This window comes from Nymphaea colorata, chromosome 10 (assembly GCF_008831285.2).
Source record: "Nymphaea colorata isolate Beijing-Zhang1983 chromosome 10, ASM883128v2, whole genome shotgun sequence".
In the NCBI taxonomy this organism is placed as follows: domain Eukaryota; kingdom Viridiplantae; phylum Streptophyta; class Magnoliopsida; order Nymphaeales; family Nymphaeaceae; genus Nymphaea; species Nymphaea colorata.
Window position 1 is genome coordinate 14,473,407 of NC_045147.1, and position 17,459 is coordinate 14,490,865.

A 17,459-nucleotide genomic window follows, 5' to 3' on the forward strand; every position below is an offset into this window, starting at 1 on the left:
TATATATATATATATGGGGTTTTATTAGTGTATGTATATGGTGTGAAGGTATAAAGGTGGATTTCCCTTAAATAAACACCAAAAAAAAAAAAAAGACATGCACCATCTACCGGCATCAATCTTTGTCTGGGTCCATAGTGAAAGAGTTACATCATTCAAAGATCGAATCAAACACTGTGGACCAATGACTTACATGGAGCCCATAGGCATTCAACCCTTTGGGCCTCTGATCGAATCCATCTTCGACCAAGATACGGTCCCATTTAGCCAGCGAAACACATTATGCATGTCTCTCCTTGATCTTAAATTCACATATATATGAAATCCATACGTAGACTTTACGAGTGAGAGACAGACAGATGCAAAGGGACCCAACCTTCATCGATTTCAACTCCACCGCATGCTATCTAGACAGACGGATTTAAATTCAGATCCAAGTTTGGGTTTCAATTGTGAGACATTTATACATATTATAACTACAGTTGAATATTAGACTCAAATTCGATTCATGTATGAAACTGCATATCAAATACAAAACTGATCGGTAATTAGATCAGAATGTCATTAACACATCCAGCCAAATCAAATTCATAATCGGATCGATGATAGAATATATTCGATCCACATACATCCCTAGAGAGAGAAGTTGGTAGCAGTCTAACCACATGGATGTGTTTTTCATGGACCAACACTTGGAAAAAGAGAGAACTCATGGTCCATCGCTTGAAAATCGAAGCACATCATTTAATATGCAAAAGCAAAAAAGGAGGGCATGAAGATTCAAGGCACCTGTATCAAAGTTGAAATGAAACTAGCAAGTGCCCTCATTCAAATTGAATATTTTGTGGATTTTGGTCGTCATAAATATAATCCAAATCTGACATATGTGTTGAATCTGGCGTGTTTAGAATCCATTGCGCTCCCCCCAATCCTAAAAAATTGAAAATTATAAAAAAAAAAAAAAGAAATAAAGTAAATTTTTATTTAGGCTTTTGTAGTTATAATATTGGCAGATGGCCAACTTAAGCCATACGCTGAGTGTGGAAATATGAAAGAAGGAAATGTTTTCACCGCGTTTGAATGGCCAACTCAAGCCATACGTTGATTGTGGAAATAAGAAAGGAGGAAATGTTTTTACCGCGTTTGAAGGAGCAAACAGCCGTCGCTGACATGTGAATATGAGGGTACCTTTTTTGTGCTTTTTACCCTTTTCTGGGGTGCGATCTGATATTCCACAGATTTTGTTTTTCCAGGAACTTACCCGTTCAGCCACCAAACAAACGGTAAGACCCATGAGTCCCAGAGACTTCTCCCTCTCCCCTCTCCCTTTCCAGTTTCCAGTTTCCACCCCCCTCTCTCTCTTTCCGATTTCCTCGAAAACCACAAACAGAAAAATCGGAAAATCATTCGACAACTAGAGAGGTTGAAAGGACGCACAATCCAACTGGGAACTCTCTCGCTCTCTCTTCTGTAAAACCCCTTCGTGATTAGGCGGAGAATCTATCTGCGATCGTTAGGGTAGAAGCGCTAGGGTTTCTTGGTTAGCTTACGCCAACTTTTTCTTGGTTGATAAATCTCGGAGATTCGATTGCGGTCCCGGAAATGTACGCCATTTCCGGGATTCTGACGGCCCTGGGATGCTGAAAACACAGAGGATCGGAGTTTTGCCCTCGGATTCAGTAGCGCTATTGTGGGCCGCCATGGTGGACGCCTCCTCCCTTATCCCCGCGGCTGTTATTCGAAATCTTTCCGATAAGTTGTATGAGAAGAGAAAGAATGCCGCGCTCGAGGTACTCTCGTTCTGCTTCTCTTGCGATATCTTGATTTTCGGATATGAAGATTTTCTGAATGGGATGGACGGGATCCATTGGACTTCTGTCTACCTGGGCGGATTTGTTGCTTTTAGTAACCTTGGATTCTATTTTGAGACCAATGTTTGGTTTTGGTTGTAGGTCGAGGGAATTGTCAAAACTATGGCCGTTAATGGGGAACATGACAAGATAACTGCCGTGATCAATATGTTGATCACTGAGTTCACTCGCTCCTCGCAAGCAAACCATCGCAAGGTTCGTTTCTGTAGACTGTAATAAAATTTGTGTTGGCGTGTTGCTGTCTTCAGTTTTAGCTTGTGGAGTAGAATGTAGGGTATGTTGCTCATGGAAATAATTGGAGACCTTTTCTAACTGACTGGTTCTTTTTTTCATTCTTAGGGTGGCTTGATTGGTCTCGCTGCAGTTACGGTAGGTTTGACATCAGAAGCAGCTCAACATCTTGAGGCAAGGATCGACCAATCCAATTTCTCTTTTTGATATTTCTGTCCATGGTTGATTTTTTATGTACTTAATTCGAGTAATGAATGGAAGGATTCTGCTTCTGCCGTAAATGAATTGAAATAACAGAATTCTAGTTGTATGGGGGCGTTCATGGAGTAGTTAAACTGTTTACGTCTTCTGTGGTTTGTGGTTCCAATTCACGACAGTAGTTGATGTTGATGACTCCCACCGTACAGATGCTGTAACCGGCACTCTTACTAGTAGAGTGAGCTTTGAAAGCTTCACGTGCATAAATCTTGTTACTTTTAATCCAGTTCAATCGAAAAAGCAGCGGTGAGAACTTAGGACGGCTGGACCAGTGCTTTAGTGTGCAACGTGAAATGGCAAATGCAGAGTCGGCAGAATGCTAAAAACATTGATCTTATATGTTATGTCTATCTAAATCACAGTCTTTGTTAGTTGCTGTCTCTAAGTGAGGATTAATCTGGAGCTCCTGTTCGACCTTTCATTATAACATATAAATAATTTGCATAAGCTATTCTAGAAGCTCAAATATCAAAAAAAGACATTGCTGTGGTTCTTTTGGCTGCTGTCACCTTTTGTTGATGCTTAGCGGTCAAAACTCTAATGTAGGTTGTTGCCGGAGTGTTGATGTGATCTTTAAAGATCATACATTTTAAGCTTATGAAAAGGTATGAATAACAAGAAAAATGAAGAACGGTGTAGCTTTAATAAAATGGCAGGGTTCCTATCCTTAGCATGTGTACATGGGAGCAACCTGTGGTAGCTCTAGTCAGCATTTTGCTTGAAGATACCCCTGAAACTCATTCTCCTTTGGAATGATGAGGTGCATCTTTAACTCCTAACCTTTCTAGAACATCAATCATTTTCAGCCCATCTGGGTTGCAGTCTACAAATTCCTGGTGGAGATACGATAAGTTCATAGTTCATACCATGTTCATGCAAATCCATCATTTTGATTTCTTTATATAGTTAATCCTTTTTTATTTTATTATGTTTTGGTTGAGATAATTCTGATTTTTCTGCTTTCTCTGAATAAACAGCAAATAGTGCCACCTGTCCTTGATTCCTTTGCCGATCAAGATAGTAGGGTTCGTTATTACGCTTGTGAAGCTTTGTACAACATAGCAAAGGTGGTGTTCTGTTAGCATTTGCATGGTTTAGCATGTAACGACAATTATGTGAATAATTTACTTTTAAAGTGCTATATTGCAGGTAGTAAGGGGAGACTTCATAGTATATTTTAATCAGATATTTGATGCACTTTGTAAACTGTCAGCGGATTCAGATGCAAATGTGCAGAGTGCTGCACATCTTCTAGATCGACTGGTAAAGGTAAAGACATACTAGCATATAGCCCTTTGGTTTTTTTCTTTTTTTTTTAAATGGTTAGTGAAGATTTGTTGAGTAATGCATGAAATGCACATGTTTGGTTGCGAAGAATGTTTTTCCTTCGACCACACATGAGGACATGCTTGCTGATTGGAATAATGTTGTATATGTTGGCCAAGTACCTACCATGTGCTTCTGGCTCCATCATTTATTTGTGGTCATCAAAGTAGCTACTTTCTGTCCTCTTATTCGCCGCCTAATGCTCAGGTTTCATCTTCCACTTTGTTGGTCTCAAACACATGTTCTAGGTGTGGTTGGCTGGCTGCATATTAGCCTCTTTGATTATTCAATATCATGCATATGTAAACATACATATATAACAAGAGCATGCTTGCATCTGTTTGTATTCAAAGCCGTATGTGTAGAAGTTGTCGAACTGATTAAAATGACTAAAACACCCTTAAAACAGAGGCATTTTTAAAAATGTGTGGTCACTTAATGAGTTTATTTTAAAAAGTGGTAGTGACTTAAGCATATTCAAAAAGCGAACTAGGTGTAATCCAGTGATAAGTTTGACAGTGTTGCCATTTTTTTTTTTTTGAGTTTTGACATTAGTTAAACCTGTGGACCCGTGGTTTGTTTCAGTTATTATCTGCTCTTCATTGGATTATATGGATCTTTGTTATGATTGGCCATTCATGTGTTAAAACTCATCTTTTGTGTACTGATCTTCATGAAAATCAATATTCTTCTGTAAATTGTGTTCTGTTCTTGTTCTAATCATGACTTGTTTACTGTTCCTGCACCATCTCAAAACTAGTAATCATTATTGTCCTTTATCACTACAGAAAACTTGGAACTTAGCTCTTGATGTGTATATCTTGAGGTTTTCTGTTCCACTGAAAGAAGTTGTGACTTGTGAGATATTTCTTCTGTAGCATTGAAACACAAAAGAAGATAAAATTCTTGTTTATGTTTCAGTCTTTGGTTGCCTGGTTCGAGTAACCCTTGCCAACCTGTAGGGACTGATAGGCAAAAATTCTGCTCCATGTCCTTCCTGCAAACACCAAATAGTCAATTGTTTCTTCTTGATAAAATTTGTGCAATTTTGGATGTATCTTTTCTCTATTGAGTGTGCTTGTTAACTGAAATTTTCGTTGATTTGAACTGAATGGATCAACAGGACATTGTGACTGAAAGTGATCAGTTCAGGTGTGCTTTTAAACTCTCTTATTTGGATTTGGTTTCTGGTTACTTGCAAGAGAGCAAATTCCTAACCATCTCTATTTCAATTAATTTCAGCATAGAAGAGTTTATTCCACTGCTTAGGGAACGGATGAATGTTCTAAATCCCTATGTCCGACAATTTTTAGTGGGATGGATAACGGTGTTAGATAGTGTTCCTGATATTGATATGTTGGGTTTTCTGCCAGATTTTCTTGATGGTACGTGTTGATTATAGTAGATTATTTCAGATTAATTCTGCTATTCTCGTCTTTTAGTTTACATTCTGAATATTCTGGGTTATACGATTCAGGTTTGTTTAACATGCTAAGCGATTCAAGCCTTGAAATACGGCAACAAGCAGATTCTGCTCTTTTTGAATTTTTGCAAGAGATAAAAAACTCTCCAGTAAGGTTCTCTCTTTCTTAGTTATATAAAAATTTAAGTGAGAAACCCAAGCTGGTATTTGGCAGGGAATAGTGGATAAGTGCAGGCACGTTCTTAAGTTGAACTCTGGCGACACATGTATAAATGATTGCTTTATCATATAAATGTAAAATGTGAACTATCCTGACCCTTAACCTTGTCCTCAAGTCTGTAGATTATGGACGAATGGCTGAAATATTGGTCCAGAGGGCTGCTGCTCCAGATGAGTTTACACGGTTGACTGCTATTACATGGGTAGGGTGACTTTGTCTTTTCAGTCTGTACATCTTTCTAATATTGCATTCTCTGTTTTATTGGTTCATAATCCAAATACATGGTTTTGCAGATAAGCGAATTTGTAAAACTTGGTGGAGATCAACTTATCCCATACTTTTCTGACATTCTAGGAGCTATCTTGCCCTGCATATCTGATAAAGAAGAGAAGATTAGAGTTGTACGTCCAATGTTTTGCTTACCCACAGTCGTGAATTCCTCCAATACAGTTTTGCACAGTTTGTAGTTATTTATTTTTCAATCCATTCACAGGTTGCTCATGAAACCAATGAAGAGCTTCGTGCGATTAAGGCTGATCCTTCAGAGGGATTTGACATAGAAGCCATTCTTGGTATTGCAAGGAGGTAGAGTTTTTTGTCACCTGGGAACCTACTAGATTAATGGTCGGATGATTTATAATCTTGGTCTTTCATATGAAAAGAATAGGTTGATGTTTTACCATCATTGGCAATAATTTCAGTTTTGTTGCTACCAGTCATCTTTGAGTCTAATTGTGCTATCTGTTTTATGCATGCCAGTCAGTTGTCAAGTGAGTGGGAAGCTACTCGAATTGAGGCCTTGCGTTGGATTTCAGTACTTTTAGCTAAACATCGTAATGAGGTTTGTGCTTATACTGTAAATAGTATATTGACAAATGCAGATCTCCAGCACCCTTTTTTCTTGTGCTGTTATGCATCTTATTAACTGAACTGAAACTACATGTTCATCCTCATCTTTGCTTTATGCCTATGGGGCATTTAGACTTACAAAATACCAATCTTCTTTGTGTCACATTTTCTTGAATAGCAGTTTATGTACTCGTGTTTGTGTTTGATTCAGGTTATAGCTTCTCTGGGATCCATCTTTGATCCTCTTCTTGGAGCACTCTCAGATACCTCTGATGATGTAATTTCTTTGGCCTATGCTACTTGTTATGGTTCATGTTAATGGTGCACTTTAAGTTCTTTAACATAACAAAAGTTCTAGTGAGAAATAGCCTATTAGTGTTCTTCTCTTCTAATGCTAGTTGCTCAGGCCTAGTTTGAGGACTTCTATAATAATATGACATTAATTTGTTGTATCATCCACGAGAAAACATTCCATAGAAATAATAGCAAAGAAAATGTCTATAATAGTTGTAATCTGTCTGATTTGGTAGTTCAGTCTATTCATTCATAGCATTAAACTACCAGTGAGAGATTCACATCTTCAGACCAATTGATTAAGGTAAACTGCCAGTCTATTCATTGTCTATAATAGTTACTTTTGGCAGTTAACCAAGTTGCTAATAGGTCTATTGGTTAAACTGAAATAGGCTGCACTCAAGCCACTTAATTTAGCACTTTGTGCTCCTATTTTACAATGTGAAACAACTCAAATTAATTGCATCCTTTTTGTTGGGATGCACATTTGTCATTTAATAACTTAAAGTTCTTATTGTTCACGTTTTGAAGGGATATGGTTGATTTCCTTGAGTTTTCAATCTAACTGTTGTCATTTCATCTTTTATTTGAGTTATTGTTTCTTCATAATGAACATCATTTTTTGAAACAAGGATGTGTCTATTTCTCTTTGATCTCTCTTTTGCCTATCCTGTAAATCGTGTTTGTAATGTGGTGAATTTTTCAGGCACTAACCTTAACCACCTTTATTGTCTAATCTTCCCTTTGGTCCTGCTTGTGCAGATAGCTGCAGGAAAATGTTGTCTAAAATGAGAGCATAGTTGGAAGTTTATATGTGTTGTTTGTTTATAGAGATTAATTGTTAATATTTGCTTTTTGAAGATGCTTTTTCTTCAACTTCTCAGACAATGTTGTGCTACTGTTCTTGGTTTGCATGTGATTGTTTGCAATGGTAGTTCAGTTGCGAGTCTGGCTGCATATTGAACTTAAATGGAGGCCCTTAAAGGGCAGTTTCCTCCATGATTCTTATGGACCCTAAATTTCAATCTCTTGAATCATGCTGTTATATGTGGTCTGAGTTTCTAACAGTCATGGTTAGTGCCTCAAACACGCTAGAATTATGATCTAATGTTTACAAATAAACATCGGTGAAGCTACACATTGAATACATGCTGATATTTGTGAATGGAATTGATTATTTGTTCTGTCAACCTTGTTGACAGGTGGTGTCATTGGTTCTTGAAGTGCATGCGTGCATAGCTAGTGACGCCCCACACTTCCGGCAGCTCCATGTTTTCCTCGTGCATAAATTTCGAACAGAGCAGTCACTTCTTGAGAAGTGAGCATATTTGTTGAAGCCACTCATTCACAGATTTCCGCTTTTTTAGTGTTCACCAAACATGTCATCTAAAGCCTTATGTTTCTATGCTTTTCAGGAGAGGTGCATTAATAGTGCGTAAATTGTGTGTTCTTTTGGATGCTGAGAAGGTTTATAGAGAATTTTCTGCAATCTTGGAGGGTGAAGCTGATCTAGATTTTGCTTCCATTATGATTCAGGTCTATCTACTTTTACAATGTATTGTCATATTGTGTGCACTTATTTTCCTGATTTCATTTCATTAATTCATGCATATGATGCATGTTGTTTATATCAGGCCCTAAACTTGATTCTGCTAACTTCCTCTGAGCTGGCTGAGCTTCGAGCACTTCTAAAGCAGTCATTGATGAATACTGCTGGTAGAGATTTATTCCTTGCTTTGTATTCATCTTGGTGTCATTCACCTATGGCAACAATAAGTCTATGTCTTCTAGCACAGGTAGGTAAACTTGTCACAGAAACGTCCCTGTCAGTTAAGTATTCAGCTTTATTTATTTTTAGTCTGCTCCCTTCTGCACAGGCATATCAGCATGCCAGTTCTGTGATTCAATCTCTGGTGGAGGAAGACATAAATGTGAAATTCCTGGTTCATGTTGACAAATTGATCCGTTTGTTGGAGACTCCAATATTTGCTTACCTAAGATTGCAGGTATTTTGTGTTTATCTTAAGATGTGCAAATAAAAGTGTCATTGTTGTTCCTGTGAATGGTTCTAACTTTTCTCCACTCTACATGAATTAAGATATCTGTTACTGAAAAGTTGGACGAGCTAAAGCTTGAAGCCTTGAATTATATTTTTGGTTTCTAACCTTCAAAGATATTTTGGGTGGATTATTTCACTCAATGGGTGAATCAAGGGATAGCAGTGGTGTAATGTGATTTATTTTGGACAAAGAGCTCCTTACAGTTGGCATGAGTGGAACTGAATTTAAATAAAAAGGGAGAGACATGAAACTACTTTCTCTCAACAGCCTCTAAGAGATACAATGGTGAATATCATATAACCTATCATTTGGCTGCATATTCTTAATCGGGTTTTTGAAAGTTAATTTCTGTGTTAATATAGCCAATGCCTGTGCTTTTCCTCTAGTCTTTGACTATAAAATACGTCATTGCCGACATTTCCAACATTTAACTTCTATCTTCAAATTATCATTGGTTTCTTCATAATCTCAAATTCCTTTTTTTGTTATAGATACTTATACCCTGCACATGACTATTTGTTGGACATCTGAAGTTAAATCGAACATAGGGTTCTTTTTTTATAGGTTCCAAAGATGCATGTCCTATATTAGAGACTGCCTAAGACAAGTTGAAATCATGAATTTAATGAAGCATTTGTAAACAATTAGTCTGATTGGGCCATTCTAGGTGGAAAAAATGTTCCATCCCTGATTTATCCTTGCAATTATTTGTAGTATTACTATTAGTAGAAGCCAGAAGGGCATTTTGTCTTCTGAAGAGTGAATTATGTACATGTTATCGTGACCATTTTCTCCACTAATAGAGGTGATCATTGTCACGGACACATGGTGAAGACTGAAGAGGGGGTGCCGTTATCCAAAGTCCAAACAATTGTCAAAAATATTACCACTTTTCCAAACGAAGTGTGAAAAAGGCAGAAAAATCACCACATATTGAAAAAGTGCCGAATGAAAATATCACCTTGTTTCTTTTTTTGAATTATTATTTTAGATTTGATCTTTGTTTAATATTATAAAAGCTGTTTTGGATTTTGATCAATGTTATCTTTAGGAAATTTAGTAATTTTCAGAATCTTTTCTATTGTTTTTATATCTTTAATTTTGTGAATTCTCTGTATTTTTCCGACAGCAAACTTCATGTTTAATAGTTAATACACGAGCATACCTTGCATATAGAATCCTGAGAATTACATTTGTGACATTGATGCAGGCTGATTCAAAGACTACAATGTCCAATAATTGGTTTTCACCTTTTCTCAAGATTGTAGAATACAATCTCTTGTAATTAAAGAATTTTATTAAGATGCATATCATAATGAATCATTGAGAGAATGAAATTTCCCAACAATTTTCTGAAAAGAAAAACAATTTGAACATTCTTAACACAAGAATAAATGTCATTTTCTATAAAATAAAGCTAACAAAAACACAATAAAAGAAATGGTGTCAAATTAAGTATCAAAAAACTGAAATCAAGATTAATAAACCATTAATTACATTTGTGATTTGTAAAAGAAATGCAAACTGTGACTAGGTAAAACATATAATTAAGCATTGCATGGAGAATAAAATATTTAGCGGTTAAATGTTTGTAACCAAGTATCCTCATTTCAAATGAAATAAATAAAGATTTCACCGCCACCACCTTTTTCTTCATTTTCCTTGTTGATATCATTTCCAAAACATTATTCTTTTTAATGTCACATATAAGCTTCAAAAGATGGGTAAGAGTGGTGTAGTTATTCTTCCCATAATCAAATACTTGATCGAACACACATAAAAAAACATTTAACCACAGGAAAGTCTAGATATCTCACAACCAATGAGTTAAAAGGTATTTGTCTGATAGTAGCAAAAGTTCTTAAAAAATTCTAAAATAAACTGCCAGAATTTCTAATATTAGCCATAATATGTTGTACATAGGATACAAAATCAATATGCCATCAGTATGAGTGTATCATCTTGGCTCTAAGCTAACCCACACGGGTACCTGGGAAACCCTGGGTACCCATACCATATGCAGCTATGTGGGTATGAGTATGGGGACACACCTGGGTACGTTTTACTTTTTAACGATTTACTTTCTTATTTTTAAGCAAATTCTGCTGTATTGTTATATTTCTGAGTTGCATATGTACTAGATTTAAGTTTGAATATTTGTGAGATGTTGCGTACCTATATATATGTGTGTGTGTCTGTGTATGTACATATATATGTATAGGTATTTATATAACCTTGCCGTACCCACACACACACATTTTCTAGAATTTTGTGCCAGTACCTATGTCACCATACCGATATGCGAACCGATACCGGCACCCATATGACTTCGGTTCTGAGACAGCAATCCACCTCTACTATTGGATATCTGGCTGTTGTGTAGAACCCTAACCTATGACACATTATTTGGGTTTCCCAAGAGTTAGAACTCACTTAGAGCCTCAAAAGCTTTGTATTTTGAGATGTGGAATATAACCATTGGAACTTTGTTTTAAGAATATGGCAAAACAACTACTAACTTGTAAAAGATCTAGCAAGAACCAGTTAAAAATGGGAAAGATTGATGTAAGCAGATATGAAGGTGTAACCAGAGTATTTCATCTGATATATTGCAATAAACGTTAAAGCTGATGCCTACTGCATGTATTGTCATGTAGTCTAAGCAATTGATTATCAGCATTCTGTGAAGTATATGTCTGCCTTAATTTAACTTGAGGACAGTGTATCAATTTGGATTATACAATATGATTTGTATGGAGTTGTTCACATTATTTTCAAGCTAAGAAAAATTGGAGTAGGCTGAAAGAGATGTTTTGGTTTATTTAAAGCACTGATTTGATGATTGTCTGGTTCATGTTTCAAAAGGGTTGTCTTGCAGTACTTGTGTCATCTCTTTTTTTCTTTCTTTTTTGGTTGCAGATCATCTTGTACCAGTCGCCTGTCAGTTTTGTCAAATTGAGATAAACAGTTGTCGTTAAAAGTTCCAGAATGAATTGACTATGTACTCATCAATTTGATTATACTATTAAGGATGCAATCTAACTGACTTTCATCACACTTGCGGTTTATCATCGGAAAGAAAATTCTTCTAGAGTGTAGTCCTTTAGTAAGCTTGCTTTTAGTGCTCGTGGATCTAGATCAGAGGCTGCTTTTTCATACCTCCTTTTTGGTTGTGGAAAGTTGTTTCTTTTGTTTTTGGCATAGCCATATGTATTAGTGATATTCTAAGAATATAATCATTTGTTCATCTTGGTTCTGGAAACTGATAAAAACTTCAAACTGCAATATCTATGATGTTAAATTTTTATTAGATGTATTCTTATGTTAGTTGTTCACGTTTTAGAATCTTCTTTGTGTTGATACTTTCGAAGGTTTTCTTGACACAACAGTTTTAATTTACTCTGCCATTTCATTTAAAAACAACCATATTCAAGTTCCATATTGGCTTCATCACCTGCTCTTGGTTCTTATCTCACTGGTTCATTTTCTTCTTCTATCTTCTTTTTGCTTTCTTTTTCATTTTGGGGGTGCACTATATCATTACAAATGATCTTTGTGTTTTTCATTCTGCCAAGTGATTCATTGTTTATGCATGACTGCCCTTGAATTTTAACCGGTGTGGTTGCTTATGCATGAATCTTGTGAAATTTGAATGGTAACCTTCGTTCTTTTTACATTTGAGAATGAAATTACCTGTACATGTTGATCAGCATGTTGGAAGGTGAATTCTTATGTAGTCCATGTGATTCCTTTTAGCTTTAATTTAATGAATGTACTAAAGTGTTTTTTCATTTATTCATGAAGCTTTTGGAACCTGGAAGATATCCCTGGCTATTGAAGTCCTTGTATGGCCTTCTCATGTTGCTTCCACAGGTTCGTTGTCTTTTCTGTGATGTTGGGCCTGAAAATTGTCATTTGATATTGCTTGACATGCGATTTTTGTTAGCTAAACATATGTGCAAGTAATGACTTCAGGTAACAATCCTCACTTGACTTGGATCTGCTGGGTCCTAAATGTCTTACACATTGATAGTAGCAAAATGGTATTCTAGAAAATAAAATCCAAACTTTAATATATTAAGTCAGAACTTACGTTGTGTTGGGGATGCATGCTGGATTGCTGGGTATGATGTGATTAGTGGTACTATAGGTTAGTATGCCTAATGCATGCCTGCGTGCTCTGTGCTATGCCATGAAGTCAAATAGCTAAATATCCTCAAGGACATATCAATGTGGTTGGAGGTCGTCCCTGGCAAATGTCATACCTAATTGCATACCTATAATTATATCTGTGCAGAATAGCAGGACTCTTCATTATATATATGTGTGTGTGTGAATGTGTAAAGCAAATTGTTCTTTGTCACAAGTGTTCACATTATTTAAACCATGATAATGATCCAGGTGATTTGACTCAGGTGCGGTGACTTTTTTGACGAGTCCATGTTACTTAGACTATCACAATGATCCATGTCTGATTTCATTGCTTGTATTTTCCAACTGGTCAGGCGTGTTAGGATCACCTTGCCTATCAGAGACCAGTTGCTTGCCTTACACGATATAAGAAAGCGTAAACAATTGTTCTTGTGTCTCTTTGTTGCATAAGGTTGTCTACTTTGATATGAACTAGACTTGACTGTTCTTCGTGTGGCTCTTTGTTGCAAAAGCTTGTTCATTTTGTTTCTTGTCTAGTTTGCTGGAATTTCTGTTAATAATTTGAAAGGGGGAAAAGGAAAAAAGACAAGTGGGGGCTATATATGAAGGCAAGCTGTTCACTCAGCGCAGTTCTAATAAAAGTAGTTTGAACAGGTATAGGAAGTCCCCTCAATTGTTTCACTTGCAGGTACAATTAGCAGAACAGGTTGTCTCCTTTACACCCTTATAAACGTTAAAAGGATAACATGCCCTTCAATTTGTTTTTTATTTTTAGGACAGTCATGATCTTCCGAACCAATTTTCAAGATCTCACATGTTTGATTTATGCTAGTCTTTTTCTTGGTCTATTGCTGCTTTTGGTTTAAGTGAATTTTTTAAGGCATTGTAAATTTTCGGTACTCTTTCCAAAAGGTTTGAATTTTTTAAATTGACTCTTTTGATCATGTGGAAGATTTTGATAAAAACTAGATATACCTAACAAATAAATTTATATGCGTTGAATCTTTATTCCCACACTCTTCCATAGATGAAAACCAAGGTCCAGAATGACAACATTGAAATTGCAGATATACTAAGCATTTTCTAGGACTGAGTTAACTCAAGGGCTATCTCAAATCCAAAGAAAGTTTCCTGACCCTATTCTAGTTGAGTTATTGCCTTCCAAGCAAGTCTCTAGGCAGTCTTATGTTCCTCGATCTATTGTAAAATCATCAAAATGACCCTTGAACATAGGACCCGGAAGTGACAAATATGAGGGTGTGGAAGGCTATGTCACCTGAGTACGGGGTGCGGGATGCGGCAAATCCCAAAAAAATTTCAGTGGGGGTGTGTGGATATATATACATATATAAATTACTCTATAGATAATACTTTTTAAGATCTAATCAATAAATGTAATCATAAAAATGTCAGATACTCAAAATGCAGCCATGGTCTTATCCTTTTCCAATCTACCCATTTTCCTACATGTGCAGACAGTGTATTGCACGGCTGCTAGATAATTCTTGCTGTAAACAATGAGCAGTTGATAATTGTAAAGCAAAAACTAAAGCCAGCGTTCGGTGAAATTGAATAGTAAAACTGTAAAACAAAAAAAGTTATGTGGAATTAACTAATAACTGACATATAACTAAGAACAACATTCCTCAACAGAAAAAGCATGGCTCGGACAGCAGAGAAGTACTGAAATAGATTAACAAATAACATTATAACAACTGAACGAAATAAAGAAGCAAAAGAAGGTAAGATAACTCAATGAAAAACAAATAACAATGAAAAAGTGAAAAAAGCAGAACAGCATGCACAAATTGGGGCAAATCAGTAGGAAATAGGCCAACACAGAAAAAAGAAAAGAAAAGAAAACGAAATGAAGACGATATTAAGCATGAAAACATTCATAAGAAACAAACAAAAAAACATGAAAGATTTGTAAAACACAAACCCAGTTACCCAAAGTTGAAATCACTGATTTAAGCTGCCGTCACTGATTAATGCTTACCGCCACGTGCGCCGGTCTTCGTCGAATGCCTTAACTCTTATTGAATGAAGGCCCAGCACTGGAAAAATCTGCTGCTCGCCGAAGATAGGGCACTCAGAAGTCGAAGATGGAGGGGGGAGGTGCTCACTGCCCATGTGTGAAAGGGTTAAACCTAATCGCGTGAGCCTTTTAAAACTTCAAACGTAAGCGAAAAAAGTGGACAGGATTGTCCTCGATGCATGCTGACCACACCGACTTGTCGTTGACATGAGTCGGGTGCGTGCCAAAAAATGGTCAAACTTAGACACGCCGGCTGACCACACTGGACTCGTTTGGAGCCGCGTCGGAGGTGAAACTGTACCCACACCTGCACGTGCGGTGTCGACGCGCGTGCGGGTGCCTAACACATGCATTCAGGTGACTTAGGTGGAAGGGTAGTTGTAAGGTGGAAGCAGCAATCTTTATCATCCAGATCTTTTGAGTCTGTGGTTAAGGCAATTCACAAGGGCCTGGACTTTAAGGAGATAATCCTGTATATGCCTAAATCTCTGGACACACTAGAGTGGATAGTTGGAGAAAAAAGGTTATCAAAAACATATTATTTTTCCTAGTTTTCCTCAGTTCCAGTTTCCCCCCCAAAGTGGAGAACCCTGTACCACTTTGGTGATTGATTAAGAGCTTGGAAAAGGTTGTGCAAAATTTTGGAAGCCTTAAACAATAAGGCTACATTTGTTTCATCCAGGGGAACCTCAAATCAGCACTGGGTGAAGTCAACAGTTTGAAAGTTGAAGCAAACCAAGGATTTCACCATCCGACCTTGTTAAAACCTGCAGAGGTTGAGATCTGCAGTGATCTCAGATCATGCGGATTGTGTCCATGGAAAACAAACATGACCTAATTTCTTTGTTACGTTTGCTATTGGACATCCTCTTGTCTCTGAATCAGTATCTGTTCTCTTGTTGCTAGGGATATACCAATGCTAGCTGAGCAATCTTTCTAATTGTGTTATACTTGGTTGTTAATCTGTTGCAATTGGTCATTAGTATTAATCTGCCTGTAGTTGTCTAAAAGAGAATTTTTTTCAACTTTTGAAAATGAATAGCTGTAAATTCTATAAAATTGTAGTAGACATATTCAGTGTCCTCTTGACGTCTTTCAAACTCTTCTGACTATTGATTGAACTTTTAGAAAAGAAATTCAATCTTGTTCAAGTTATTTGTCTTAAGTCATATTTATCGACCTTTTTCCGATTTGGGATTTAGTCCATCTCAATTTATATTTTTCCTTCTTTCTGTTTATATGTATTCAGCAAAGTGCTGCCTTCAAGATATTGCGGACACGATTAAGAACCATTCCGGCATACAATCTCAATGGTGATCCTGCTGGTTCTGGGATTTGGAAGACATTGTCAGGAAACCCTTATTCACAGATTCTGCAACATCCTGAAGATGGTGAGAAGAACCAAGACTCAGGGAACATTCACACAGGGATCAACTTTGCATCAAGACTTCAGCAGTTTGAGCAAATGCAGTACCAGCACCGGAGCCATGCTAAAAGTCAACTTCAGAATGTGCAGTCTCTTAGATCTATCTCTAACATGCAACAGGTTTGTATTATCTGAAACCTCTGAGAATGAGCAACCTGGTCTAATACACCAGTCCGGATTATTAGTCATTATTATTATTGTTATTTTTTGGTTGGGGTGGTGGTGGTGTTATTGTGGCTGATATCAGCCTGCATATCAAGGTGCAGTTTATATATCAGAGGGACACCTGTATGGGCTATACAATATTATAGGGTTTCTGTTGTGGTTGTTGTTTAAACATGCCCTGAATTGATGTTACCGGGCCAATCATGTAGAGAGAGAACTCGTGTATTTTAACTTGTAATATTGGAGTCTCTTGCTCAAGCAAGTGATTGCTGCTCTTGGATGATGTCATCATTCATCTTCACAGAATTTCTAGAATCACTGGCCCACGTTCTATGCCTACGGCATCTTCCTTCATACTGTTCTTGTCATTTCTTGCTTCTGTTTGCTATGCTAAATGTTGAAGGCTTACTAATGCTGATGATTTATTAGGAGGTGCAGAGACATGAAGAATCACGCCGACCCTCTCCGGTTCCAGATGTTGGTCGCCCACCCTCTAGATCTTCATGGAGATGATACATGCTTCAATCTTATCGCTCTACACTTCAAATTCATTGGATCACGTCTCAAGGGGTAGCTGTATATTGTGTCTATCCATCCATCTGGTGTATGTAATTGTAAATTCATGATTCCCGGTTTTTCCATGTTTGAAATGACAGGGATGGGGTTGATTGGTGATGCAGCACTCTGTGGTCTATTATATGCCATCACGGGCAGCTCATGTGGTTCTTTTTAATGACCACGTGAGGTCTTAGTATCATCCGGTCTGTATTTTTGTTAATCGTTTTCTTTGATGAATAAATAGTCCACATTTGAATGTAAACATAGTAAATCTGTTGCAGAGGTTGTACAGAGCATGAAAATTGATTGAATTTTCTTCGTCTATAAATGCCCCTCAAATGCCATTCTGCTTCATTATGGGCTTGGACAGGAGCGTATTGTCAGATCAGACAAAAAAACAATTTTCGCTTTCATGAGTGTCTTGTAGAAGTAAAAGCCTTAAAGCATGTTTGGATGACACCTGACGTTTTACCTCTAAAATGGCGCTTTTGGATGATGGTTAAAGCTGAGTTTATGGAAAACCCATTTTTAACAAAATAGTAAAGGGCATGATTAACCTGGTCCTTTCCTCAGTTTTTTCAAATAAAA

General features: G+C 37.0%; 1 protein-coding gene across 3 annotated transcripts; it reads left to right on the forward strand.

The window, feature by feature from the left end:
• Positions 1-1,269: 1,269 nt before the first annotated feature.
• LOC116262206 (protein VAC14 homolog) lies at positions 1,270-17,151 on the forward strand. Of its 3 annotated transcripts, XR_007574415.1 has the most exons (21): positions 1,271-1,790; positions 1,953-2,066; positions 2,211-2,276; positions 3,338-3,427; positions 3,510-3,629; positions 4,810-4,838; positions 4,929-5,071; positions 5,164-5,258; positions 5,445-5,531; positions 5,623-5,730; positions 5,823-5,914; positions 6,089-6,170; positions 6,390-6,455; positions 7,675-7,790; positions 7,888-8,008; positions 8,107-8,268; positions 8,350-8,478; positions 12,337-12,405; positions 15,972-16,268; positions 16,743-16,883; positions 16,970-17,151. XR_007574415.1 is itself a non-coding variant. In XM_031641343.2 (20 exons), the coding sequence occupies exons 1-20, from the start codon at positions 1,638-1,640 to the stop codon at positions 16,824-16,826; spliced, it is 2,214 nt and encodes a 737-aa protein (XP_031497203.1). In that variant the 5' UTR covers positions 1,270-1,637; the 3' UTR covers positions 16,827-17,151. The 3 variants fall into 3 exon arrangements, 2 of the variants coding, with proteins under 2 accessions (XP_031497203.1, XP_031497202.1); XM_031641343.2 differs by having other exon boundaries at positions 1,270-1,790; positions 16,752-17,151; XM_031641342.2 differs by having other exon boundaries at positions 16,743-17,151.
• The last annotated feature ends 308 nt before the right edge of the window (positions 17,152-17,459 follow it).

Excerpts from the sequence above, each read along its gene's own strand:
- LOC116262206 (XM_031641342.2), top strand. The coding sequence starts at position 1,638 with ATGCTGAAAACACAGAGGATCGGAGTTTTGCCCTCGGATTCAGTAGCG. Across the intron at positions 3,428-3,509 it reads CTTTGTACAACATAGCAAAG|GTAGTAAGGGGAGACTTCAT; the intron begins GTGGTGTTCTGT and ends GCTATATTGCAG. Across the intron at positions 7,791-7,887 it reads GAGCAGTCACTTCTTGAGAA|GAGAGGTGCATTAATAGTGC; the intron begins GTGAGCATATTT and ends TATGCTTTTCAG.